The sequence below is a fragment of the Acinonyx jubatus genome, chromosome B2, assembly GCF_027475565.1.
Source record: "Acinonyx jubatus isolate Ajub_Pintada_27869175 chromosome B2, VMU_Ajub_asm_v1.0, whole genome shotgun sequence".
Taxonomy (NCBI): domain Eukaryota; kingdom Metazoa; phylum Chordata; class Mammalia; order Carnivora; family Felidae; genus Acinonyx; species Acinonyx jubatus.
In genome coordinates, this window is record NC_069385.1 from 50354318 (window position 1) to 50380780 (window position 26463).

The following is a 26463-nucleotide window of genomic DNA, read 5'->3' on the forward strand; positions in this document are numbered from 1 at the left end:
GAAGACACCAAATGGGGGGAGGCAGAATCGTTTCCTCAAGTTTTACTTCTCCTTGGAATATATGGCGAATTCCAATGCTGCCACCAGTGTTTGCAGCATGAACATCAGAACAGTCTTTGAATGATACCCTCTTTCCATTTGGGGATCAGCCCTGCCCTTTGCCCTCCCTCCATGTTTTCAGTGGCATCACTGTAAAATGCCCAGACACCCCACCCTGCTTTCTTTCCTCACTGTGTCCTTCCTTTCAGAGATCAACAACAAGATGCTCTATTATGGGGAGGAACAGGAACTTAGCTCTGAGGAAATCTCTGAGAAGATGGTGTTGGCCCAGAAGATGCTTGAGGAGATCAGACGCCGTCAACCATTCCTCATGCAGCGGGAGCTAGTGGACGAGGAGGCAGATGAAGCCCAGGAACGTAGGTGTATTCAACTCCTGGCACACAGCACATGTTTGCTTCCTTTGTGGGTCCAAGAGAGGACATTGAGCCGCAAGGGAACATTTGGTCAAAGCAAGCAATTCCCAATATTTGGAGCTATTTAGAACTTGTACACGGCCTCAGGGAATCATTTAGGACAACTTAACTAAATGACCAAGAGTTTTAGACTCAAGCCCAACCTCGAGGTTTTGAAAAACAGTTGAGATCTCACACAGAATCTATAGACCTTTAACTCCTGAGAAGAAGAAATAGGGACTTAACAGTTGGTGGAAACATATAAAACAGGGGAAGAAAAGCTAAGGGGAACCAGCTTTCAGAACAACAATAAAAGGAATCTTATTGAGAAGGCAGTAAAGCTACAAGCCCAGCAACACTCACATTCTGAAGTCTGGTGAATGACTTTTAGGCTTTCAGCCTCCGAGTTTTGACATTTCCTTTAATGATGAATGTAGGCAACACACAACAGTAGTATTAGCGAACCTATGACTTGGTTACTTTATCAGTTATCAATGACAAACAACTCATCCCAAACATATTCTTTTAAAACAATAACCATTTATTTGTTCATGACTTCATAGGCTTCCAATATGAGCTTAATTCAACCTGGACAGCTCATCTCTGCTCGATGTAGCAGGAGCTGGGCTCACTCATATGTCCTGGCCCTTAGGGGCAGATGGCTGGGCCTCCCCCCCTTATAGTGTCTTACCCTCAAGGAGACTAGCCCAGCCTCACTCATTTAGCAGGAGCCTTCCAGGAAGGCAAGAGTGGAACTCAAAGATGTCATATCTATCCTACTGGCCCAGACCAGCCCAGACTTAGGGTGTGAGGAAATAGACTCCACTCTCGATGGGGAGAGTTGCAAAGAATTTGTGTCCATTTTAATCTACACAATCAACAAGAGAAGCCGTGGATTTGGGTATCAGATACTAGCTGTTGTTCTTATCTCACAACATTAAGTTTAGCAGTAATTCAAAATAGAAGAGGCATATGTGTTCTTATAGTACCAATTTGTTTTTTAATATATTGGTCTTCTTTTTAAGTCTATGTATTTTACTTTATTCATTTTTAAATACATTATAAGAGGGGGTCTGAAGCTTTCACTAGATTGCAAAGAGTCCCATGGCACAAAAAAAGGGTTAAGAACACCTGCGCTGGGTTATTTTCCTATGATCATTACTAGCAACTTCTGCTGCAAATTATTACGAATATTTGAGAAGAGGAACATTCTTCACGTAAAGGCATATTACCATAGCAAACGTATTAAGTCTTAAACAGTAAGAACTCAAGACGAACCTCCAGCCCCATTTCTGAGTCAGGATGAAGGCAGCACTCAGGAAGGCTGGAGATCTAATGTCATAGACGGATGCTTCCACATTTCTTGCCTGTTTGGGAATTTTAACGAGTCTGCCCTGGGGAAATGAAACCAACCACATCCCCCACTTAGCCACCTTCCAACCTCGTGGATGCGTTTTTAATCACTCTCTTTGCTCAGCTATGAACTTGCATCTTGTGCTCACACAGATGAAAGAAAATACAAGACCTCCAAGAGACAGACTGATACTCCCTGGAGGGAAAATCACATTAAGGCACATAGTCAATGCATACTACCTTGATCAGAGAATTAAGACCTATACAGAATTTAAGAATATATCCTTGTCCTTCAACCTTCATACCACAAAGTCAACGGTAACTCTTCATTACCAAAGTAATGGTTTAGGTTTGACCTAAAGAAGCTAACTAAAAGCACTTGCCTGGAGAGAATACAGAAAATGAGCAGCTGTGAACATCACTTGTCGGTAACAGACAAGATAATTTGGGTTATTTTTAATAGTAAAACTATGGTACATTCAAACCCTTTTATATGGTAAAATTACTAATAACCTGGGTAATAATAAACACAGTATAATAACAACACAGTTTCCACATAAATCATCATCTCGATGGGAAAACGAACCAAACTCTTTTTTTTTTTTTTTTTTGGCTGACTGCCATCCAGGGGCTCTCAATCCTACAAAATAGGATTTCTTTCTTCCAGTATAAGACATGGGGCTAGTTTTGCGAACAAGAGCTTCAGTCTCTATTGCTAAGGAAGGCATGGCCTGACAAGTTTGCGTCTTTGCTGAATGCTGGATGGAATGAGAGGAGACAGGAGAAGCCCAGACTGAGTTTCTGTGTCCATGTCTTGCCAGTGCTGAACCAAGCTGAGAACTGGCAGCGGCTGTACAATGATACTCGCTCCCTGTTTCCTGTTGTGCTGGAGCAGCTGGATGACCACAATGCTAAGTTGTCAGACCTCCAGGAATCACTTGACCAGGCTCTTGACCGCGTCAGGGACGCCGAAGACATGAACAGAGCCACAGCAGCCAGGCAGCGGGACCTCGAGGTACGGTGGATGTTCCACCCGTAAATGCATTTCAGACACATATGACACAAAGTTACAACAAGGAGGGACAGTTGGCTCGCGATTTTTGTAAAATATTGGTACATTCAGATATTCATAGCTTTAAAAGATTTGTCCATGTTTTGCCGCTTTAACTTGCTAATGTAAGCGTGTGCACCTAAAATCAAGTTGAAATCATTCTAATTGTTTTGCTTTCGCACCAGTAAGAATGTAGTTGTTCTTGGTGCCTGTGTCAATGTGTATGGGTACGTTGTTCTTGCAAGTGAGTAACCAATGTGCTAGTCCTATGCTTGCCTGTTTTTCCTTTTTTAAACTGAGAGCACTAGAACATCAAAGCTACTCAGAAACATGTGCCTAGGAGGGTATGTATAATTTCTGGAAAGGCGAGATAAGCAAATTGCACAGCCTGGCTGGTCGGTATGCACACAGATACGGAATCTAATTCAAGCCAAAGGTCGTGCAGATACAAAGAGGTGAGAGAAATTCCCAGACGTAGCCACAGCTTGCAAAGGCCAGGATCCCTATGGGGGGCAGGATTTGTGCATGCCCACCTTAGGGGGCTTAGATCTGGTGGTGGTCACGGCTGTTGCAAGCAATGCAGGCACTCACAGCCACCACGATCGAGAGGGGCCATCCTCTGATAGGGAGATGTGTGTATCTTTGGACAGACTTATACAGATGAGACTAAAATAACAATGTCAAAAAATAGGAAGCAACTGTGAGCAAATTCATTAATTCAGTTGTGTTTATTTTTATTGTCTTCGAAACCAACTTAACTGAGGCTCTCCGCCCTGATTTTCAGTCATCACCATCTCTCAGTAAGTCACTGAACATTTTCCTAAATAAAAGTGAATTTCCCTTGGGGCATCTCTGGCTGGCTCAGTCAGAAGCGCATGTGACTCTTGATCTTGGGGTCATGAGTTCGAGCCCCACATTGGGTGTAGAGATTACTTAATAAATAAAAACTGAAAAAAAACAAATTAATTACACTTGTCACCACCATTTTCTAATAGGAGGAATCCCTGAGTCAATATCTTTTAGAACAATAATGGTCAAGATAGCAACCAAAATAGCCTCTCCCTTTCTCCCTCCCATTCTTTCTCCCTTCCCACCCACCCTCCCCACCCATACTGATCAGCCACCTCCATTACAGTCCTGGGGGTCACCACTTGCTCTTGTTAAAACCCTTCATTTTCTCCTCCTGACCCATAGCAGTGCCTTTGATGCTTCAGCTTGTAAACCACTGAGTGATCATAAAATGAGTTTGGAGGGTTGTAACCAGCTCTTTTTTAAAAGTTGAAGTATAGTTGAATAACAACTATAACAAATAACAAATAACAACAAGCATTTTTTAAAAAGACCAAAAAAAAAAAAAGGAGAATGGATGGAATAGAATGGAATGGAATGGAATGGAATGGAATGGAATGGAATGGAATGGAATGGAATGGAATAGAATGGAATGGAAAGAACAGAATAGAAAATATCAAAGCACCTCATGTATAGGGAAGTCTGGTTTCATCACATTTCTGCTTTAGTGTTGCAACAAAACATTCATTTTTTACTGTGGGTTATGGTTAAGAACATTTGAGACACTGTCCTATAGGACAGTCTATGGTCCTTCACATGCCATGAGGAACCATCTCTGATCGACCCTTGCCAGCCTCCTTGGCCTTGCCTTTTGTTGTGTCCCTGCCTGACGTGTTCAGTGCAGGCAACATCACACTCCCAGTAATCCCATCTGCCTGGAATGGATTTCTTTTTCCTTTCTCTTTTGCCTGGATAGTCCCAGGCACCTCCTCCAGGAGGCCTACTCCCTATCCCCAAGTTAACAGGTGCTTTCTTCAGCAATCCCATGACAAACCTTGTGACATTCCCGTTTCTGTACTGTGATCAGCCATTAACGGATCTGTCTTCCCTACTATACTTAAGTATTGCAATTTCACATTTCACTGTCAGACCTACAGCACATCTTAGAAAAGAATCACACCAAATTTCTGATCTTTTTACAAAACCAAAAATAACCACACACTTTAACTGTTTTGATATGTGCAAACAGTAGCCACACAACTAGGAATAATAAAAATCTTCATCAGATGAATGTAAGATTCTATATTTTAAAAAGCACAATTAACTTAACCAAAGCTCTGCCCCCCCCGAACTCTTTCTATCATTTTTTAAGAATCAGGATTTTTTTTATTCTTTGCATATGTGAAATGGAGATTGAGCATGCCTAATAGTGCTAATTGTGTATCATTTTCATAAGTATTAGTTTTCAAAACTCTCTTTTGTTCAAATTGACCTTCTTTCTGTGGGAGCATCTTTGTTTCAAAGCTAAGTTTATTCATTTCTGTCTAAGGCTGTATATGATGAGTACAGTATATGATAAGTGATAAACCCCTTAACTTGAAACATCATTTTCTAACTACTGCAAATGAACCTATCACTCAGTGCTGTTACCACAAGGCTTTAAAGTTTGGCTCTGACTTCCGGGTGTTACCTGCGTTCCCTTAAGGGGACCAGATACAAGATCTTCCGACAGGTGTCAGGTCTCAGAAGGAAAATCTCTCTGAACGAGCTAAATAATACCAACCTTTTCCACCTCCTTTCCTTACCTACCTTAATACCCTTATTTTATTTTTTTTTCTTTTTCTTTTTTTTTTGCATTAATCAATTTTTTAAATTTAATTATCAAATTGGCTTCCATACAACACCCAGTGCTCATCCCAACAAGTGCCCTCCTCAATGCCCATCACACATCTCCCCTCTCCCCCAAGCCCCTCCCCATCCACCTTCAGTTTGTTCTCTGTGTTTAAAAGTCTCTTGTGGCTTGCCTCCCTCCCTCTCTGTTTGTATTTTTCCCCTCCCTTCCCCCATGGTCTTCTGTTAAGTCTCTCAAGATCCACATATGAGTGAAAACATATGTTATCTGTCCTTCTCTGACTGACTTATTTCACTCAGCATATTTCATTTCCAGTTCCATCCACGTTGCTGCAAATGGCATGATTTCATTGCCAAGTAGATAATACTCTTATATTAAGATACTGCTTTTGTATAGAGCTGTGTGACTCCCGCTGCTTGTGGAGACAAGAATAATTAACCCCAGATAGTCACACTGTATTAAGCTTGGTGGATTTCGAGGGGAAATTGATTTTGGAAGGTTCTTGCATTAAGATGTTCAAATGGGGTTCTTTTCTGTCCTTGGACCTATATCTTCCCCTGTTGCAACGTGTTTGGAGAAGATGCTTCCATCTTCCTTCCCTAAATTAGAAAAGACTGCAGGGAACACGAAAGACACTGAGATGAATTTAGGAAGTGTGTCCTTCTATATCTGGGCTTCTGTAATTATTCCCATGATATCTTAGATCATACCATAAGTCATATATTTCAACCTCCATTCAAATTACCACTTCTAAAGTAACTTTGACTCATTTTTTACTCAGATTGTAAAATGAGTCTTTTACTTTTCCCTCTTAAAGTATCATTCTGTGTTGCTTTCAAACTCCAGACTCATTTGAGGCTATCTAATATTTCTTCAAAATCACAACATGCCTGTTTCTAGAACCCAACAGCGAAGGTAGAAATGAAAACATTCATCAAAAAATAGATTAACACTTGGGCCATTTTCCCTCCTCAAAAAGTCTGAGCATCTAACATTACGAGCTCAGAGTGCCAGGAAGCAAGATCACAATTTCATGCTTTCATAGTAGGGCCATTTAAAAAAATATTTTTAAGGACTTTAAGATTGTTTTGTATATGCTGTATTACTATCCAAATGAGCTATCCGTGCCTGGCCCAAAGTCAGCACATGAAATGCCTTTCTGAATTAATTCATTTTCCACTTAGTGCGAATATAGAGCTTCTGTGCACTCCCGCATCCGGTGTCCCACTTTTTACATTTGTGGAGAAAAAGTCAAAGGCTCTCTCTGAAGTGGTCACTCCCCTTGAGATGATGGTGTTTTGAGCAATAATCATACCTAAGTGCTTCAGAGCTCCCAAAGTGCTTACATTTGTTACCCCCATATAATAAATGAAAAAACGGAGCATGACATGAGTAGAATTCCCCAAAGTTATACAGCAATTAAGTCTTGGGGCCATGAGAGGAACCTAGATTTGTCTGAGCACAAAGACAGGAGGTGACATTGACCATTCTGCCTGATGCTTTCTCTACAGTGACCTTCTCTTCTGCTGTATCTTACGCTTTCTTCCCACAGAAACAACACGAGAGAGTGAGGGAACAGATGGAAGGGGTGAATGCTTCTCTGAAGACGTCTTTGGATTCTCTGACAACACCCCGTCTGACCCTTTCAGAACTTGATGATATAATAAAGGTAGGGATGCATGTGGCTTGTAGGTTTGTATTTATAACAGATCGGAACAGCGGCTCATTGTCACAGAACAACAGTGGAATCCAATTCAAATCTGTCAAGTTAACTGGAGTTACAGAAGTAGGATCAGGAGACTGAAGTTTTCAGTTTCCCTCACTGCATGGCGGCACTACCCACATATGACTGTTTAAATTTAAACGACTAAAAATGAAAGAAATTAAAATGGAATTCCTCCATTGAATTAGCCATATTTCAAGTGCTCAATAGTGCCACCTGTGGCTCCTAGCTACTGAAAGGAGATCATTTTAAAGTCATCTGATCACCATCTCATTCTTCTTCGACTGTTTCAGCGCCAAGCTCCCTGTCTTCCTCTCCATCCCTACTCCCATCACTATCCTTGGTGACACCAAAATCGAGATGGATGAGCCCACCAGCTCTCAGACCTCCGGTCCCCATAACTTCTTCTGCCCAACAAGCTTTTCCTCCAGCCCACCCTGCTTATCCCTCCTATAGCCTAATGCTACATCACAATACCTACCTCATTCACCTCAATTCATCTCATCACATAGACGTTTTATCATCTCACATCATCACAAGAAGGGTGAGTACAGTACAATAAGACATTTTTAGAGAGAGACCACATTCTCACAGTTTTTATTAGAGTATATTGTTATAATTGTTCTATTTTATTATTACTCATTATTATTACACTCTTACTGAGCCTAACTGATAAACTAAACTTTATCATAGGCTTATACACATAGGAAAAACATAGTATATACAGGGTTTGGTACCATTCACAGATTTGGGTACCCACTGAGTATCTTGGAATATATTCTCTGTAGAGAAGGGGGGACTACTGTATAATCATTATTTGCAAACAGCCTTAACTTCTTTATCCACCTCTTCCCTTACTGTACGCACATGAGAATTCTATCCCCATAGCCCAGTAAACCCAAGTATCCCCAGCATCATGGCCATACCAGAGAAGCCAACATAGTGAAAAATTCACCTTCCCTTCTATCAGTCTGGCTGGTGAATTTGCTTCATGCTTCACTGAAAAACAGGAACAAAGAGAAGAGAATTTCCCTCATCTTTCTCCCCAGTTCTACCAGCCCACCTGCATTTCTATGCACACCTCTACCTTCCTTCTTACTATAATTAGTGAAGTATCCCTTCTCCTGTTGAAGTCTCATCTCCTCACCTGTTCTCTGAATCCCATCCTTCCCCACCTCAAGAACGGGGCCGCAGGTTTCCCCCTGAAAGTATGCCCTCTCTCTTCTCTTTGGTCCCATTCTTACTCTCCACTGAACCATTGCTGCCAACATGGAAACATGTGTAAGTATCTCCTATCCTTTAAAAGAAGAAAGCCCTTGCCTGCATGCCTCTAATCTCTGCCCCATTCACTACTCTACACTGCTCAACTTCACAGCAAAACACCTCGAGAGTCATTTATGGCTGGCATATCCACCTTCCAGCCATCTGCTGCCTTCGGTACACAACCCACTCCAAATGGGATTTCATGCCCCTCCACCGAGACTGTTCTTGTCCACGTCATCAGTGAACTCAACATAACCAAAACCACGGTTACTTCTCCCTCCTCAGCATTCTTAGCCTCCTTGCTGACTAACATTTTCTCCTTATTTAAACACTCAGAGTTTTCATCCTGGCTCCTCCAGTACCCTCCCCCCTCACCTGGTCCTCCTCCCACCTCATTGGAGACTTTTTTCCAGCCTCCTCTGCTAGCTTCACCTCTGCACATCCTCTGTGTATTACCTATTTTAGGCTCTGCAGGCCACGTATAACCACACTCCCTTTTTTTCTGTGTGGTTTTTTTTTATTTTTTGTTTGTTTTTATTTTTTACAACTCTTCAAAAATTTAGATAATGTCCTTAGCTAGGAGCTGTGTAGAAACAGGCCTCGAGCTGTACGTGGCCCTGAGCTGTTGGTCCATCCCTGCTCTTGATACTGAATGGCTCCATTCTCAGTCCTGGGCCCTCTTTGATACTTACCCTTTCTCCCTAGCTGATTGCATTGAATCCCATGGCTTTAAAGAACAATTATATGCATGGCCCCACAATTTATACCTCCAGCTTTCATACTTCCACTGAGTTCCAGACTCATATCCAAATGCTTACTTAAAGTTTTCTAGTAAGAACTCAGGGATTTTATCTACCACTTAGATGTGTAATAGTCATATCAAACTTAACACATTCTGAATAAAACCTGCTTCTTCCCCACCTCAGTAACCGGCACAACCCCATTCGCTCAAATCAAAACTCCAGAGTCATTGTTGATTTCTCCTCTCTCCTCCTTCCCATTTCGATAAGACCCATTGACCCTATCTCCAAAAGGACTCCTGGTTTCTGACCACTCCCTTCGCTGCTTCTACTCTGCAGTCCAGGCTACCTCCTCTCCAGCATGAACTGCCAAAGGAGCCTCCTACCTATTCATTTACCTCCACTCTTGCCCCTCAAGACTCAGTCTCCATTCAGTAGCAGAACAATCCCTTAAAAATATTATTTCTCCCACACAAAAACCTCCAGTGAAACTTAGAGTAAGAAACAAGGTCATTTTACCATGGTTCCTAAGTGACCTGACTCTGACCCATCACTCTACCTCAATCCACGTATCTCTTCCCCACTCACTACCTTCCAGTCCACTCCTCCCTGTCACCCTCCAACTCTGCTCTATTTTTCAAACACACCACACTTTTCCTCACCTCAGGACCTTTGCACCTGCTGTCTCCAGATCTTCAAATGGCTAGCGTCCTTGTGACATTCAATGCAAATGGTGTTTTTACCTTCAATCACTCTCCAACCCATCCCACTCATACTATTTTATTCAAAATACTTTTTACTCTCTGAAATTAATTTGTTCAATTATTTGACCATTTATCTATAATCTATATATTCCCACTAGGTTGTAAATTCCCTGAAAGCAGAGACTATATTCATAGTTATGCATTCTATCTCCTAAAAGAGTGCCTGGCACACAGTGGGCATATGCTGAATATTTATTTAATTAATTAATAAGTAAAGGTGGAATGTCCATGGTATTCTTTCTGCTTATACAACTAAATATAATTTTCTTCAAAGTTGTTCCCCAGATGATCTACCAAATAGCTAGAGACTTAATACTGTCTCCACAGAAATAAACCCTTTGTGCTAAGAACTATGCTACATTCTGAGAATACAAAAATAAATTAGACACAAATCTTGCCTTCCACAATTATGTAGTCTGGTGGGTGGAATAATCATGCAAAATTATTATAGTAGTGTGATACATGAACAGTAGAAATATATAACAACACTGAACTCATCCTGGAGAAATTAAGGGTAGCTTCATAAAGGAAGTGATATTTCAGCTAAAACTCGAATAGAGAAAATATTATGTGAAAAGGTAGAGCGGCCAGAAAAAAAAATCAGGGAGCATTAAAGCATCGGTTACTCAAGGTTTGACCATGGTACATAATGGGGTGGGGACGGGTGAGAAATGATGAGATTGGAAAGAGGAGGGATCAGTTGATGAAGCCACCTGAGTAATCAAGTGTGTTCTTGCAGAGCAATTGGCTGATTTTGAGAGGGAAAATAACATGAGCAGATTTGCTTAATAGAAAGATGGCCATTCCTGTAGGATGGTGCAGAGTGGGTTAGAAGACTTGAAAGACTAGGCTGGCAGAGCTAAGTTAGATTATTCATAGAGGAAAGGTCTGAGTCAAGCGTGAGCAACACCAGCTTTTGAAGTCTCCTTCCTGGACAGTGAAAAAGGAGACCCAAGAGAGAACAGTGTCACAGAAGCTAAGGAAAGAGAGAGTTTTGGGGGAACGACAATGACTAACACCGTCACAAACCAGAAATAAATCCAGTACATAAAGCAGGAAAGTGTCAAATGGATCTGGCAATAGGGTGTCTGACACTGGGGACCTTGGCAAGAACCATTTCTGTGGAATGCACTCCATCAACAAAGAAAAGAAGCTGGAGGGGAAGCTAGAGTCAAGGAATAGGTTTTGTTTGTTTGTTTTTAATGGGAGAGGTTAACCGGGCATGTTTATACATGAGAGGAGCCACTAGTTAGGGAGCAAGAAGAAGAGAAAACAGGGCAGCATGCCTTAATACAGAAAAGGAACACTTTTCCTCTTAAAATATGAGAAAGATGTACATAAAAATGTAGCTATAATAGGGTTTTCTTTGAGAGGAAGGGACTGAAGGATGGTGGCAAAGAGTTGTTTGTGATTCTTCTTTGTTGGTATTGGAGTCTCCGAGGAGAATAGTACCCTCTATCAGCTCCCAAGTTCTAAACGAGTTGAAAAATAAATAAAATTGTAAATACGAGACCCAAGAACATCACCTTCATTTCTGATGCAGCTAAGATGAGGACATGGCTTTAGGTCTCTTAGCCAAGTGGGGTGGCTAATACTCAATCCCAGAATTAGGCAGAACTGCCCTCTCAGACAGGCAACATTGCAGGAAGGTTCATGTGGGGGCTCTGCCCAGAACAACTTTCATTATGGACAAACACAGGAAAACTCAGGCTTGCTACCAAGAGGCAGAGCGTAGAGTTGAACAGAGACTACACAGTTATTCCCCCCAAAATTTACCAATCAAATAAACCAGTCCCTTTCTTAGGAGCAGAATTAGGAAAGGGGTGGAGAGGTCTGAGGTTTCAGTGACTGAGCTCCCTTCATAGGGAGGAAACATCAGGAGTACAGAAAAAAAAAAAATTCCCTGCTACAGTTAGTTGATGTCTTCTAAATAAAAAAGAAAATAAAGTAATCTGCTTAGAATCAGTTGGAGATGGAAAAAGGAAAAGTTCATTGCTTAAGAATGGTGACAGTGTCGAGAATCACTATTTGAGTGACTGGGAAAAATGAATGATGCTCATTAGATTTAGTAACATAGATATCATTAGTTTAATTTCTGTTTTTTTGGAGCAGTGAAGTAAAAACCAGACTAGAGTGGGTTAAAGAGTGAGTTAAAAAGTGATAAAATAGAGACAGCTAACATAAACACTTTTTTGACGATATTTTACTATACGGTGAATAGAAAAGTAAGGGGAGATGTATGGGTAATGGAGGGTTTTTTTGGTTTATCTTCATTTTGTTTTGTTTTCAGGTGGGAGAAGGCAGAGCATGTCTGAAAGTGGGGGAAGCAATCCATAGAGAAAGAGTTAAAGATGCAAGAGAAAAAGATAAAAGTCTACTTGAAGTATTTTAGACGCGTATAGACCCGGCCTGAAATTTACTAAACCTCATGATAAGGAGGAATAGAGATTATCTTTTGGTGCTCCAAGGGAAAAAGATTTTAAGTCCTTCTATGTTCAACAATTCACTTTTTAAAACATTTTCTTTAGAATGCATCAGGGATTTATGCGGAAATAGACGGAGCCAAAAATGAACTACAAGGAAAGCTCTCCAACCTAAGTAACCTTAGTCATGATTTAGTCCAAGAAGCCGTCGACCATGCCCAGAACCTTCAACAAGAGGCTGATGAATTGAGCAGGTAATATCCTGGTTTTAGAAATGCAAATAACTACATAGGGTGAATAACTCATTTTTATTCAATTCCACATGTCAGAATTACTGGGATACAGATTAGCAAATTGGGCTTGGGGTTGTGTTTGTTTGTTCATTTGAAGGTTTGTTAGTTGGTCGGTCTAAGAGCCAGCCAACCATTGTTTATTGCAATTGCTTTAGGGAGAGTTTTTTATTGAAAAAAAAAAATCTGTTGGATTAGAGCCCTGTGTTGTGAGGGGCGGTTCTGCTCCACAGTTATTAATAGGGGAACTAAGGCATTTTTATTAGGGACATAACTGCTGCACAAAATATTATCAAGTCCCTTCACAAGGTCTCAATTAGATCCCTCTACAAGGTCTAATTCTGCCACCATCACATATTTATTTCACAGACAGCATTAGCTTTCACACCCAAGGGTCTTAAGTAAAGCTGGTTAGAAGTTGGCAATACAGCTGACTTCTGATATATACTCTGGACATTCTACAGTGCCCGGCAGGAACTGTTTGATTTCAACACCTGATTAAGAGAAAATCAATTGCCAATTTTCCTCACAGCATCTAGAAGAGAGCCCCACACCCTTTGGGCACTCAATTAGTGTTAATTGAAATGTACTGAAAGTCTGGAATTGAATTCATGACCTTGAAATGATAGGTAAATAATGAGATAATTATAGAGAAAGACTACAAATCTGGCAATTAGAAATAAGGATCAGTAAAGGTCATGGATAAAATAAGAACCAATTTAACTCTTGTTCAAAACTTAAACTACCTTTTTATTCCTGATTGTCAAAATTTTCAAATATCCCTCCAAATCTTCTGAGAATTGAAGGAAAAAGAGGAGAGAGAGAGAGAGAGAGAGAGAGAGAGAGAGAGAGAGGGAAAAATAGATGTTATGTAAAATCTTCATGTACAAAATTGCATTGTATCCACCTTAGCATCATGCTTCCAGTAAATGTGATTTTGATAAGCCAATAAAATGGATCTTGGATACAATATTATTTGGATAATGTGCTGTATTGGAATAACATTGTTTTTGAGATTCCCTCCTATGGCTGTCTTCATTTTTCTTTTTTCTTTTTTTTTAATTTTTAATGTTTATTTTTGAGAGAGAGAGAGAGAGCACAAGCAGGGAAGGGGCACAGAGAGAGGGAGGCACAGAATAACAAAAGCAGACTCCAGGCTCTGAGCTGTCAGCACAGAGCCCAGTGCGGGGCTTGAACTCACAAACTGCTGTGAGATCATGACCTGAGCTGAAGTCGGACACTTAACGACTGAGCCACCCAGGCGCTCCTGTCTTCACTTTTCTTTTACCCTTTATCTCAATGACTATGTCCTATTAATAGGGTTCCAACACATGCTTTCACTAAATGCCACCCTGAAACAGTGTTCTAGGATGATTCTAAGTAAGTTACCCATGCTTTACATGAAAACCTGATCAGAAATATCAATCACCCTGAAATCACTTTTGCATTTAAGATATTTCAGACTGAATATATTCAGTGAAACATCCAAATTTCTAGATGTCCTCCCCTCAAAATGTGAATATTCTTCATCATCTATCTGGTGACCCAATAATTTGCTTCTTGTGCCTCAAACAGAAATAAACATAATTCATCAAGAAATTTCCATTTCAAAAGCACATTTTTATTTTGTGTATTGATGCAGTACCTGTTTTGTGCCTAGTAATGAAAACAGAGTATTAAAGACTTTGTTTTTTTTTTTTAAGTTTATTTATTTATTTTGAAAGAGAGACAGAGAGAGCAAGCGGGGGAGGGGCAGAGAGAGAGAGAGGGAGAGAGAGAATCCCAAGCTGTGCTGACAGCACAGAGCCCAATGCAGGGCTTGAACCCATGAATCATAAGATCATGACCTGAGCAGAAATCAAGAGTCAGACACTTGGGGCGCCTGGGTGGCTCAGTTGGTTAAGCGTCCAACTTCGGCTCAGGTCACAATCTCACAGTTTGTGAGTTCAAATCCCGCATCAGGCTCTGTGCTGACAGCTCAGAGCCTGGAGCCTGCTTCAGATTCTGTGTCTCTCCATCTCTCGGCCCCTCCCCTGCTCATGCTCTGTGTTTCTCTGTCTCTCAATAACAAATAAACGTTAAAAAAAAAATTAAAAAAAAAAAAGTCAGACACTTAACCGACTGAGCCACCCACGCACCTCTAAAGGCTTTGTTTCAAGCTCTTTCTTATATCTTAATATTCTAGCTAGCACAATTTAAAAATATTAATGAATGCTTGTAACATTTTATTCTTTCTATCCCTTTCTTTTAAAACTTGCTGATTTTACTCTGTGCCATTTCTAAGAACAAGGGCTTATGGGTAGGAACAAGTGCCAAGTATTTGGATTAGAACTACCTCTGCAGAGCAGGGTTGCATTATGACTTTCATGGGCCCTAGGTACTTTTGCCTCTGTGGGCCCCTTCCTCCATAAAAATATTTAAAATTATATGTCATGATAACATTGTTATAAAAACTAATGTAATCATTTTAGTATCCTCATTGTTCTTCTGATTTAAAAAAAATTAAAATGAACATATCTTTGTGGGGCTCTATTATGCCTAATGGATAAGTCAGCCCTCCTGGAGAGGAAAGAGTGATGACGACCTTGGACAAAAGAGAGGAAAGTAGCCAAAGCAATACAGAAAAAGTCACTCTGAGCCCAAAACAGCACACAGCTTAATAGGTCAGGACAGTTGGAAGTGGTGAGCCAGTGTGGGATCTGCAATGTCACATACTGGGTCACAGAGAATCTTCCAGAAGTTACTGATGAATAAAATGATACTAGCCATGAACTAAGCCATGAACTGAGAAAATGTGGCACTGGTGGATTTAAAACTGAATAAAATTGAGGGGCGCCTGGGTGGCTCAAATCAGTTAAGCATCCAACTCTTCATTTCAGTTCAAGCCAGGATCTCAGTTTCATGAGTTCAAGCCCCACATCAGGCTCTGCACTGTCAGCACAGAGCTTGCTTGGGATTCTCTCTCTCCTCTCTCTGCTCCCCCCCACTCGTGCTGTCTCTCTCTCTCTCAAATAAACAAATAAAATCAAAAACTTAAAGTTCTTTTTAAAAATAAATAAGTAAAATGGAATAAAATAGAGACAAAGGATTCAGGATGAGCTGCAGAAGTAAAGCGGTGCTTATATTATGGAGGAAAAAGTGTCAATAAAGTGAATTATTCTATGAATATATTCAGAATTTGAAATTCCAGTTCAAGAAATAGTTCCGGTATAATAATAAACCCTGATGTTTGTTGGATGACAGGCATGGTACCAAGCATTTCACATATTTTGTCCCTGTTGTACCTCACATCAATCCTCTGCGACATGAAGCGTTATCAGCCACTATGTGAGAGCGCCCTCTGCATGATGGGTACCCAAGAAATATTAGATGAACCTTAAGGAGTCCAGAAAGGGGTAAAGGCAGAAAACATGGTGTATGGGGCGAGGGAGGAAACGGGCATGAGTAGGGCTTTGCACTTCAGAGAAGCAGCTGGGCCGTAGGAGTGAGACAAGTCATAACAACCTGTATCCTGGTTCCTTCTATAAAAAGGGAATAACAATGTCTACTTCATGGGTGTGATAAGAATTAAAGACGTACTATATAGAACAAGTCCAGCCCAGTATCTGCATATAGATGCTCAGTATGTGTCATTCCCCGTCTTAAAGGGAAAATATGATGTTTTATAAAGTGAACTAAAGGTTGAGTAAATAGAGTGCAACTAAGACCTAACACCACGCTGTGGCTATGCACCCTCTCTGAGAGCCTTGGTTTCTTCTATGGGTAGAAAGTAACAACGCTGATTTGGGTAAGTAGGTGAGGGAGGACTGTGGGTTCATTCCTCTGCCTGACTGCCACAACATAAAGAAGCCATTGCTTGAAGAGGTGCAGAGGGCTGATTTAAATCATCATTCTTTTTTCCTGTGGCCACTGCCAGGCAAACAGCTTCCATGAAGCCAAAATGGGGTAAAGTCTTAGGGACACCAAAGGCAGAGGAAAGCAAAGAAGATGTGCTCCTAGGAAAGGCAGCTCGGGAAACCTTTCCAAGCCAAGTGACTTTAAATAACAGGAAGGACGTCCCTGTGGTCCCCGAAGTATTCCAATCAAGCCATAACAATGGTCCCATTTCCCAAAAAAGTAAGAAAGAGAAAAAGGACGAGTTTCTTCTTTTACAGGAATTTGCACAGTTCAGATATGAACGGGCTGGTACAGAAGGCTTTGGACGCTTCAAATGTCTATGAAAATATTGCCAATTATGTTAGCGAAGCCAATGACACAGCAGAATTGGCTTTGAACATCACTGACCGAATTTATGATGTGAGTGTTCCCTTATTTTTTTAAGATTTTGTTTTGAAGTAATCTCTACACCCAACATGGGGCTAGAACTCACAACTCCAAGACAGAGTCGCACGCTCCACCAACAGAGCCAGCCAGGTACACACACACACACACACACACACACACACACACCGAGTATTCCCTTATTTTAAAGTACATTTACATGCTGCCATTTCCCAGCTTATGAGTTTTCTGTTTTCTAATGTCATCTCTTGAGCTTCCGGTGTAATACAAATGGCAGAAAGGGCAAGAAAACTAAGAAAACAGCATTTTATTTGTGTTATGAAGGTTTCAGTAGCTCAAGATGTGCCATACTCCTGTCAGCAAATGCCAGTGTCTTTTTGACAGCATTTTTAAACCACAGTCCCTGAATAAACCATATTTAAGATTACCCCATGCTGATAGAGAAGTTGCTTTATGCATACATTCACATTTTTTCAACTCAAAAACTATTTATTGAGTGGCTTCTATTTGACAAGTACTTCAGAGGGGACTTGACCAGGCACTGTTCTAGATTCACTGAATTCTCCTTGAAAAATGTTTACCGTGAAAACGTCATGCACTTTATCTTTTCCTGTTCACATTTGACTTTGATTTTGAGCTATGGAAATGAAGTTGTACGAGTCTTGCTTGGTGTTTAGCAGAGAAACGGTGTCATTTAAATCTTCAATCCATGAGAAGTGGATTTCTTCTGCTGTCATTCTTATTCTTTCCATACAATTCCTTTGTAGGCTGTGAGTGGGATTGATACTCAAATTATTTACCATAAGGATGAGAGCGAGAACCTCCTCAATCAAGCCAGAGAACTACAAGCAAAGACAGACCCTAGTAAATATGTTTTCTACCTTCCTTCTGATTTATAGCTGCTTCTCTCCTTTCGTACAGTGCTTCTGCATGTGGATAAAGATTTCAAAATCCTAGGATTAAAAAACAAATGATCTTTTTTTTACATTATTTTCCCCATTTTATTTTTATTTTTTTAATTAATTTATTTCTTGTTTAATTTACATCCAAGTTAGTTAGCATATAATGTAACAGTGATTTCAGGAGTAGATTCCTTAATGCCCCTTACCCATTTAGCCCATTCCCCCTCCAGCAACCTTCTGTTCTCTATATTTAAGTTTTTAAAAACAAATCATCTTTCAACTGAATAGCACATTAGTAGTTCCTGCTGAAATTCAAGGTACAAAAGAAGCAAAGATGGGATATTTTAAAATAAATTGTGGTTTAAAAAAAAAAAAACCTTCCATGTAGTGAAACATGTTGTAGATACTCTTGCTAATACAGTAGGCTAATTAATAGAAATTTGCCATAAATACCAATTTTCATGGAGATGATGCCATTAAATACACTTAACACTAAAACTATATTGGACATAAGTCAGTCTTCCTTGGACAATTCAGAAGACCCTTTAAATTTTTACATGAATTAATGAATAAGCATTGGGAGAGTTAGGAAGATAGGACACCACACGGCCATCTAACCAGATGGCTCTTTCCTGTATTTGTGTTCTACAAGTTTACGATATTTGGGACAAGCCTAATGGCCACATGGGAAGAAGCATTTCCAAAGGCTAGTGTTTGCGTGTGTGAAAGCAAGCCCATCCAAGATGGGAGAGGGAAGAAAAAATAAAAGTGAAATCATCTTTGTCAATTCTGAATCTTGGGAGCTACTCTTAAAAACGATTGCAGTGATTAAGAATTTCACTAAACATTAATCATCTCTGAGCCAATGACCTCATACCTAAGATTGGTGGCTCACTGACTAATGAGGATGGAAATCCATTATCCAGCTAACTTCTAACTACCACCTGAAAAAAAGACCAAGTTTGCAACAAAAAACGTCACATAATTTTATCAAAGCAATCAATCTCAATTCTAACCGTATGTTTTCTTTTTTTTTTTTTTTTACAAAGAGCACTACCTAGAGAAAAAAATGCATTTGTTTTCTTATATGCTAAATATTTAAACAGCTATGATAAAGCAACTATTGTTTTATGCTTGCTGGGTAAAGAAAGGCAATAAAAATGTTCTAATTAATTATGTAAGTCTGATCTTGAACTTACTTTTTAGAAAAGAATTAGAATATTACCTGCAAAAATTGAGAATATTAAAAGTAAAATATATTTTTTACTGAAGTAGGATTAACATGCAGTGTCATATTAGTTTCGTGTGTACAATACAATGATTCAACAACTCTGTACATTGCTCTGTGCTCATCACATTAAGTGTGCTCTTAAAAAGGAAAATATTTTTAGGTAAATGTTGCCATGTCTATATACTCCTTTGTTTCTTGTGATGTGAAGACCAGAATATGTGGATCTTCATGACAGTGACTTAAATATTTTATCCTCCTTGATAATTTGCAATTTTCTTAATCTTGTCATTATTGAGTTATTGAACCTCATGAAAACAATTTTTCTTTTCTGGTAATGGTATCTCTTCAAAGGTCTATATTTTAAGTACAGAGAAAATCTCTCCGTATAGGTCTCTGAATATTTCGCAGTTCTGGTCACGTATTTCATGATCTCGTTTGCTTAAATTTCTTCACATATTTACTTGCAAAAGGGACACCAATTGGGAGTTAGGACTGCGTGGACCAGAACTTTGCCTCCCTTTAGATAACACACATTTGTGATGTAAATTCAGATTTTCAGATTAAACTATATTCATCTACTGAGTTTCATTACAATTTCAAATTACTGTTAATTCATTTCCAAATGACTTTCAACAATTAGTAATCTTTATATCCCAGACATCCTTTTCTTCATTATCTCTATGAAATTGTTAGCAACCTATAATAAACTCAGGAAGCTGCTATTTAAAGGAGACTTCTACTGAATTCATTTGTAAAATGAAAAATGTTTATGTAAAACAATAAGTTTCAAATAGGACAGACTTTTTGTGAAACATTTTTTTCTTATCAACTTCCAGCCCAAAGTAGAATTTTTTTCACCTATTTTTATCAAGGGCTCCAAATATAGAGTGGAATATATATTCTTTCTTGGTGTATCAGCCAGTGTTTTTTGCAGCTATAAGACCCAAAAGGAAGAGCTGAAAAGATTGTTTGTATTAAAAATATTTAAAAAACAAAACTAAAAGAGGGAGAGGGGGTATAATTCAAGTACAAAGTTGTTTAAGTCCCTCCTTAAACTCTGGAAAATTTTTGGCATTACCCAGAGGAAATGAGAAAGACGTGCTTGTACTTTGTTTACATTGTACTTGGTGACAGAATCAATTCAGGATCACTCATTGTATACCCACTATACACAAAGGGGAAAGATAACCAAATAACAAAGCAGCACGCAAAGACCGTATAATAGAAAGAGAAAGTACACCATGGGAGACAGTATATTTACAAGCCTATAGGAGAGAAAAAGAGTATAATAGGAGGTGAAGAAATTATTTCTCTGTCTGTCAAAAAGCATAAAGTTCCTGATGCTTTGGAAATAAACAAAGCATGAACCAAGAATTCTTGGGAAAGTTCATCCTTCAGTTCAGACAAGATACTACATCATGACTTGCTTGGATTTGCTCCAAAATAACCCATTATGATTCTATGCTATAAGCGCACTTTCAAGAATAGTTTTGTAAGAAAAAGACTAAGAAAATCTGATAGGCCTATATGTAAATAATATGTATACATTTAATCAGTCATTAAACCCTTCCCACAAAGAAATCTCAAGGCTCAGATGGCTTTCCCCGTGAATTCTTCCAAACATTTAAGTAACACCACTTGTGTATAAATTCTTCCAGGAAACAGAAAAAGAGGAAATATTCTCTAACTTGTTGTATTAAGCCAACAAAACTAAGATACAAAACCTGATAAGAACATTATAAAAAAGGAAAATTATAAGCCAGATTCTCTCACAGAGATGTGAATATTCTAATCGAAATATTAGCAGATCAAATCTAACACACATAGAAGTGATAATACTGATCAAGTTAAGTTTATTCCAAGATTTCAGGGATAGTTTAACATTTAAAATGTCAATAGTAATTCACCACATTTTAGGAATATGGGAGAAAATTCATATGATCATGTCACCACATGCAGGAAGATCATTTACCAAAACTCAATACCCATTCATGTTTTTAAAAAACTTGCAGCAAACTAAGAATACAAGGAAACCTCTGTAATCTAAGAAATAATAATAAAATAATGGTCATCAAGCATATTAATACTGAAGTATTTAAAGTTTGCCCACTAAGACTGGAAACGAGACAAAGATACCCCCCACATTACCAATTCAGTGTGTAAAAAATCTGGTTTAATTCTATGTACAACAAAATTAGAAATTAACTTTATAAAATAACACCATTTAGAATATCATAAAATACCTAGGAATAAAGCTGATGAAATATAAGATCTTTAATCTTATTAAAGATGATCTAAATAAATGGAGATCAAAATGAGAATTTAGATCTAAATAAAAATAAAAACTGTATTAACTAGAAGACTTAATTTGTAAAAATGACAATTCTGCCAAATTTATCTGTAGAGTCAATATAATACCATCTGAAGTACCAGAACTGTATGCATATATAGAGGATGACTCTAGAATTTCTATGGAAATGAGGGGGGGAGGAGCTAAGAAGCCAGCACAATCCTTGAAGAATAAAACAAAGCTGGAAGACTTAAACTACCAGATATTAAGACTTCTAACTCTACAGAAATTAAGACAGAGATACAAAAGATGTAGAAAATTACAATACTGTATCATTTCTTTTGAATAAAGCTTAAGAACAGACACAACTAACAGAGATAGCATTCAGAATAGTGGTCATCCTTGGGTAATCACAGAGATCCCAGGAAACTAGGAGGACCAATAATGTTCTACTTTCTTGACTTGATACTGCTTATATGCTGTGCTCAGTGTGTGAACATTCATCAAGCTGTGCATTTATAATGTGCCCCCTTTTCTAGACGTATGTTGTACATCAATTAAAATTTTATTAAAACCATAAAAAAGAATTCTTCTTATATAACAGTCATCACCGTAAATAGAGGTAGATCTTTTCTTTTCAGCTCTTTATCAACCATGCTGCTAGGAGTTATTAGTCACAGCAGTGCTATATTTGTCAAAGAAGTTAGCCATTATCTCTAGACCTTTCACAAGTCACTTTATGGCATCCTAAATCATTCCCAAGCAGTGTTACTACTTTTCTATAATCCTGTACCTCTTAACTGAGATGCCACTTTCCAGAACTGGTGTTCTATGTTCATATCATATTGAGAATTTTACAGATGATTCTGTGATATAGATCAGAATTTTCCTTGTTGAAATGGAGATTTTTTTTCCCCCTAGCATCTTGGCTTTACTGGTACCTTTTTTTGGCTTCTTCTCCATAGGTAATGATGAGGCAGTAGCTGATACCAACAGGCGTGTGGGTGGAGCTCTAGCAAGGAAGAGTGCTCTTAAAAACAGATTGAATGATGCCATTAAGCGACTGCAAGCCACGGAGAGAGGTAAGGATCACAGACAAGAACTTAAGCTTCATCTGTTTATTCACTGGGATTAAAATAAAGCTTTGAAGAAGGAATACATGATTCCTTATCAGTCTTTTTATAAATAAATATTGTTTTCTGATGACAAAAGAAACTATGTTCATCACACACACACACACACACACACACACTGAGAATTATAAAACTATAATCATACCATCTAGGGGTGACCATTAAATTTGAGAGCATTTTCCTCCTATCTTGTGTGTGTGCACACATGTGGCATGTGTGTTTTAATGGGATCATGCTGCTTATACTGTTTGGTAACCTACTTTCGTGTGGACATTATTCTTCATTAATAAGCATGCCCTAATCTGATTACTGGGTTTCTCTGGCCCTAATTGTTACATGCCGTGTCATTCTTATGGTACAAGTAGGGAGACCAACAAGCCAAATAGAGACACAAGAGCACTCATTTTGCCCAGTCTGGGACTACAGTGGCATCTTAAGAAGATGGGCTTGGGACCAGATGTGCCTTCCCTGGCATAGTGAAAGTTAACAGATACTGCTGGATGAGAGTATTTTACTACATGGAGCAAATCCAACTATTGTACCAGAGTGCACCAAAACCCCAGCCAGGGGGGTATCTTCCATCGAGAATCCCTGTCATCAGCACCATTAGAGCTATGACATACTAGCCACTGGGCTGTGTTTTATGTACATTCTGTCATGTGGGAAAATATCACCATTGCCTTCAGATGAATGTGAACCCTGAGGCTTGTCAAGGTTTGGGAACTTGCTCCAAAAGGCACAGCTCCAAAAGGAAGCAGACCCAGAATTCAAAGCTACATCCGTCAGAGTTCAGATCATGTGAGGTCGAATTAAACATTTCTCCACTTAAACAAAAAGAAAGCCTCAACCTCACCTGAGTGATTTTGATTACAAAAGTAATACATGATTATTATAGAAAAATGAGAAAATACAGATAAGAAAAAAAAGCACAAAAGAAGAAAAACCTTTTATAATCTCGTTACCTAGGAAAAAACACTCTGCTGTAAACTTACATTATTTTTATTTTAAATATATAACTTTAATGAAAATAGAATGCCACTCTATATACTATTTGGAAACTTGCTTTTATTATTTAAAAATAAGTTTCCTTACTAATTTACTTCTGTACTAGAGCATCATTTTTATGGTAAAAGGTGCTCCACACAGAAGAAAGTGATATTTACAATGCATTTCAGACATAAACATATTATGACTTAAAATCTCATATGTGTTTTCTGTGGCTTTCTTGCAATGCCTCTGACCTGAAGAGATACTAATTACTTTTTTTAATCTACTTCTAATTTGAAAATGTTTTCAGTGAGCTACATGATTTTAATAAGACTCTAGAGTCTTTCAAGCTCATTTTTTAATGCTACTTAACAACTTTCTTCTGCATCTAACTTACACTATAATTAACAGACATTTAAAGGTCTTTGTGCAGCTTAAAAACCCAAAAGCTCAGGTCTGTTTTATCCCAGTGATTAAATGGATGGTAATGTTCCCAACCAATGTCCTGCTTCTCTGCAAAGTGAATGTCCCTGTGCTCTGTGTGAAGGTGATGCTCAGCAGCGCCTGGGTCAGTCAAGGCTGATCACGGAGGAAGCTAACAAGACCACAGTGGAAGTCCAGCAGGCAGCCGCCCCGATGGCTCACAATCTGACCAGCTGGTCGCAAAATCTGCAGAATTTTGACTCTTCTGCTTACAACACTGCAGTGGCCTCTGCCAGAGATGCAGGTATCATGGTTTGCATCCAGTTGAGGAACTGGCCATTAAGTGCAACACATCCGTTCGTTAAGAAGGCAGTTTGCTTCATTTGGGTTTTAGATTGGAATATTGTAGAAGTTAGCTTAGGAAAAACGAAAAACTTTTGCTCAGTTCATCTATCAATATATGTATGTGTGTGTGCATAAGAGATATATATATTTCACACAAATAGACACTAGATAGATGGGTTAAGAATCATTGTTTTTCCGAACGAAGTAACGGCAGCACTGATATTTATCAATGTAAGTTTGATCCTTTGGGGAAGAACGTCAATCACAAAATATTGGTTTGCATTTTAGAAAAATATTTACTAAACCGCCTTGCTTTTTCCTTACCTGAGTAAAGCAGGTTATTACCAACAAGTACTGACTATGGCGAAACATAACGGAAGGTTCCCATTAAGAAGAACCATTTGGGGGCGCCTGGGTGGCTCAGTGGGTTGAGTGTCTCAGATTTCAGCTCAGGTCAACAGTTCTTGAGTTTGGAGCCCGAGGCGGGCTCTGTGCTGACAGCTCAGAGCCTGGAGCCTGCTTTGGATTCTGTGTCTCCCTCTCTCTGCCCCTTCCCCAGCGCTCGCGCTCTCTCTCTCTCTCTCTCTCTCTCTCTCTCCCTCTCTCTCAAAAATAAACATAGGGGCGCCCGGGTGGCTCAGTCGGTTGAGCATCTGACTTCAGCTCAGGTCATGATCTCGCAGTTCATGAGTTCAAGCCCTGCATTGGGCTCTGTGCTGACAGCTCAGAGCCTGGAGCCTGCTTCAGATTCTGTGTCTCCCTCTCTCTGCCCCTTCCCCACTCATGCACTGTCTCTCTCTGTCTCTCAAAAATGAATAAACGTTAAAAAATTTTTTTAAATAAATAAACATTAAGAAGAACCATCTGTTAGCCAGCTTGAATACAGATTTATAGCAATGATAATGAAATATTCTGATATCTCCCTAATTTGTTTAGTTACACATAGATTAAAATCACATATTACTACATTTATTCTATCTCTTCTGCCTCTTAAATATCACTGTCTTTGTCATGACTAGAACTTTCGGTTCCCCAGCATGGCTTTGCAGAACATAATACCTTCACTTCCATCTGAGTTAAGAAACAACTTTACTAATCCACATATGAGCCGCCTGTCACTAGAAATTTTATTCCGGGTCACAAATATCCATTCCCATAACAGGAAGATAACTCTTTTATGTTCATCTTTTAAGTATATATCTGTGAATTTCTCCATGTAACCCCTCACTTAATTACTTTTAGAACTTGATCGCTAAAAGATTTGCCTACATGACATCCAACATTTGCATTTATAAAGATAGGGCCAAAGGAATATTTACTAAATCTGTGTTAAGTTTTTTTCCTCCTTCTTCAGTCCAATCCATGATTCCAGTAATCCAGAACTAACATTAACTGAAATTGTTTCAGGCCTCCATGTTTTCCTCAAACAGCATCTTGTGGTTCAAAGCAAAGTAAATGAAAGAGCAAACCACAGTATAAGAGACCTTATAAAGACTCTAATAAAAGGTGACTCCCTTTCTCTGACAAAATTGAGGACAGGGAAACCCTGTTTTACATACATTTCCATACTCAAAATTTAATGTACTACAATAAATATACTTTATTACCTGTAATTTTTAAAGACTATTATACCACAAAATGGCTATTGTAGTCAGTAATCCAAACAACAAATATTTACCTCTGTATTAATCAATACGATAACGTAAGTAAATTGCTATTATTTTACTTAATATGATAAAGATATTAATTGATATCATATTAATTATTATCATATTAATTATTAATTAATTGATTAATTATTATCATACTGATAATATGATATATTATTTACTTAATATGATAGAGAAGCACCTTACTTCCCAAATAGAGAAAAGAAACATCCTTGGTCCTCACTGACATATTCTCCTGAATCTGAATTTAGTTTGGTTCTAGTAAGAAGCTCACTCTTTTCCAGCTCTTAATGCTCAATGACCATGGCCCTGCTCTTAGCTGGCAAACACCCAAAAGATGTTCATTCTCTAGTACAGTGGTTCTCAAACCTTCATATGCTTCAGAATCACCTGGTCCTCACTCCCAGGGTTTCTAATTCAGCAGGTTTGCGTTGGAGCCAAAGAATTTGCATTTCTAACAGGTTCCTTGATGATGCTGATGCTGCTGGTCTGGGGAGCACA

General features: G+C 38.9%; 1 protein-coding gene across 2 annotated transcripts in view; it reads left to right on the top strand.

The window, feature by feature from the left end:
- Positions 1 to 26463, top strand: part of LAMA4 (laminin subunit alpha 4) — a 142483-nt gene that overhangs the window by 76584 nt on the left and 39436 nt on the right. For both annotated transcript variants that reach the window (XM_027057066.2, XM_027057065.2), the window contains exons 10-17: positions 249 to 416; positions 2627 to 2820; positions 7050 to 7166; positions 12516 to 12664; positions 16855 to 16996; positions 17749 to 17845; positions 22370 to 22486; positions 24072 to 24251. In XM_027057066.2, coding sequence (XP_026912867.2) covers positions 249 to 416; positions 2627 to 2820; positions 7050 to 7166; positions 12516 to 12664; positions 16855 to 16996; positions 17749 to 17845; positions 22370 to 22486; positions 24072 to 24251 — 1164 coding nt within the window. The remainder of the gene's footprint in view (positions 1 to 248; positions 417 to 2626; positions 2821 to 7049; positions 7167 to 12515; positions 12665 to 16854; positions 16997 to 17748; positions 17846 to 22369; positions 22487 to 24071; positions 24252 to 26463) is intronic.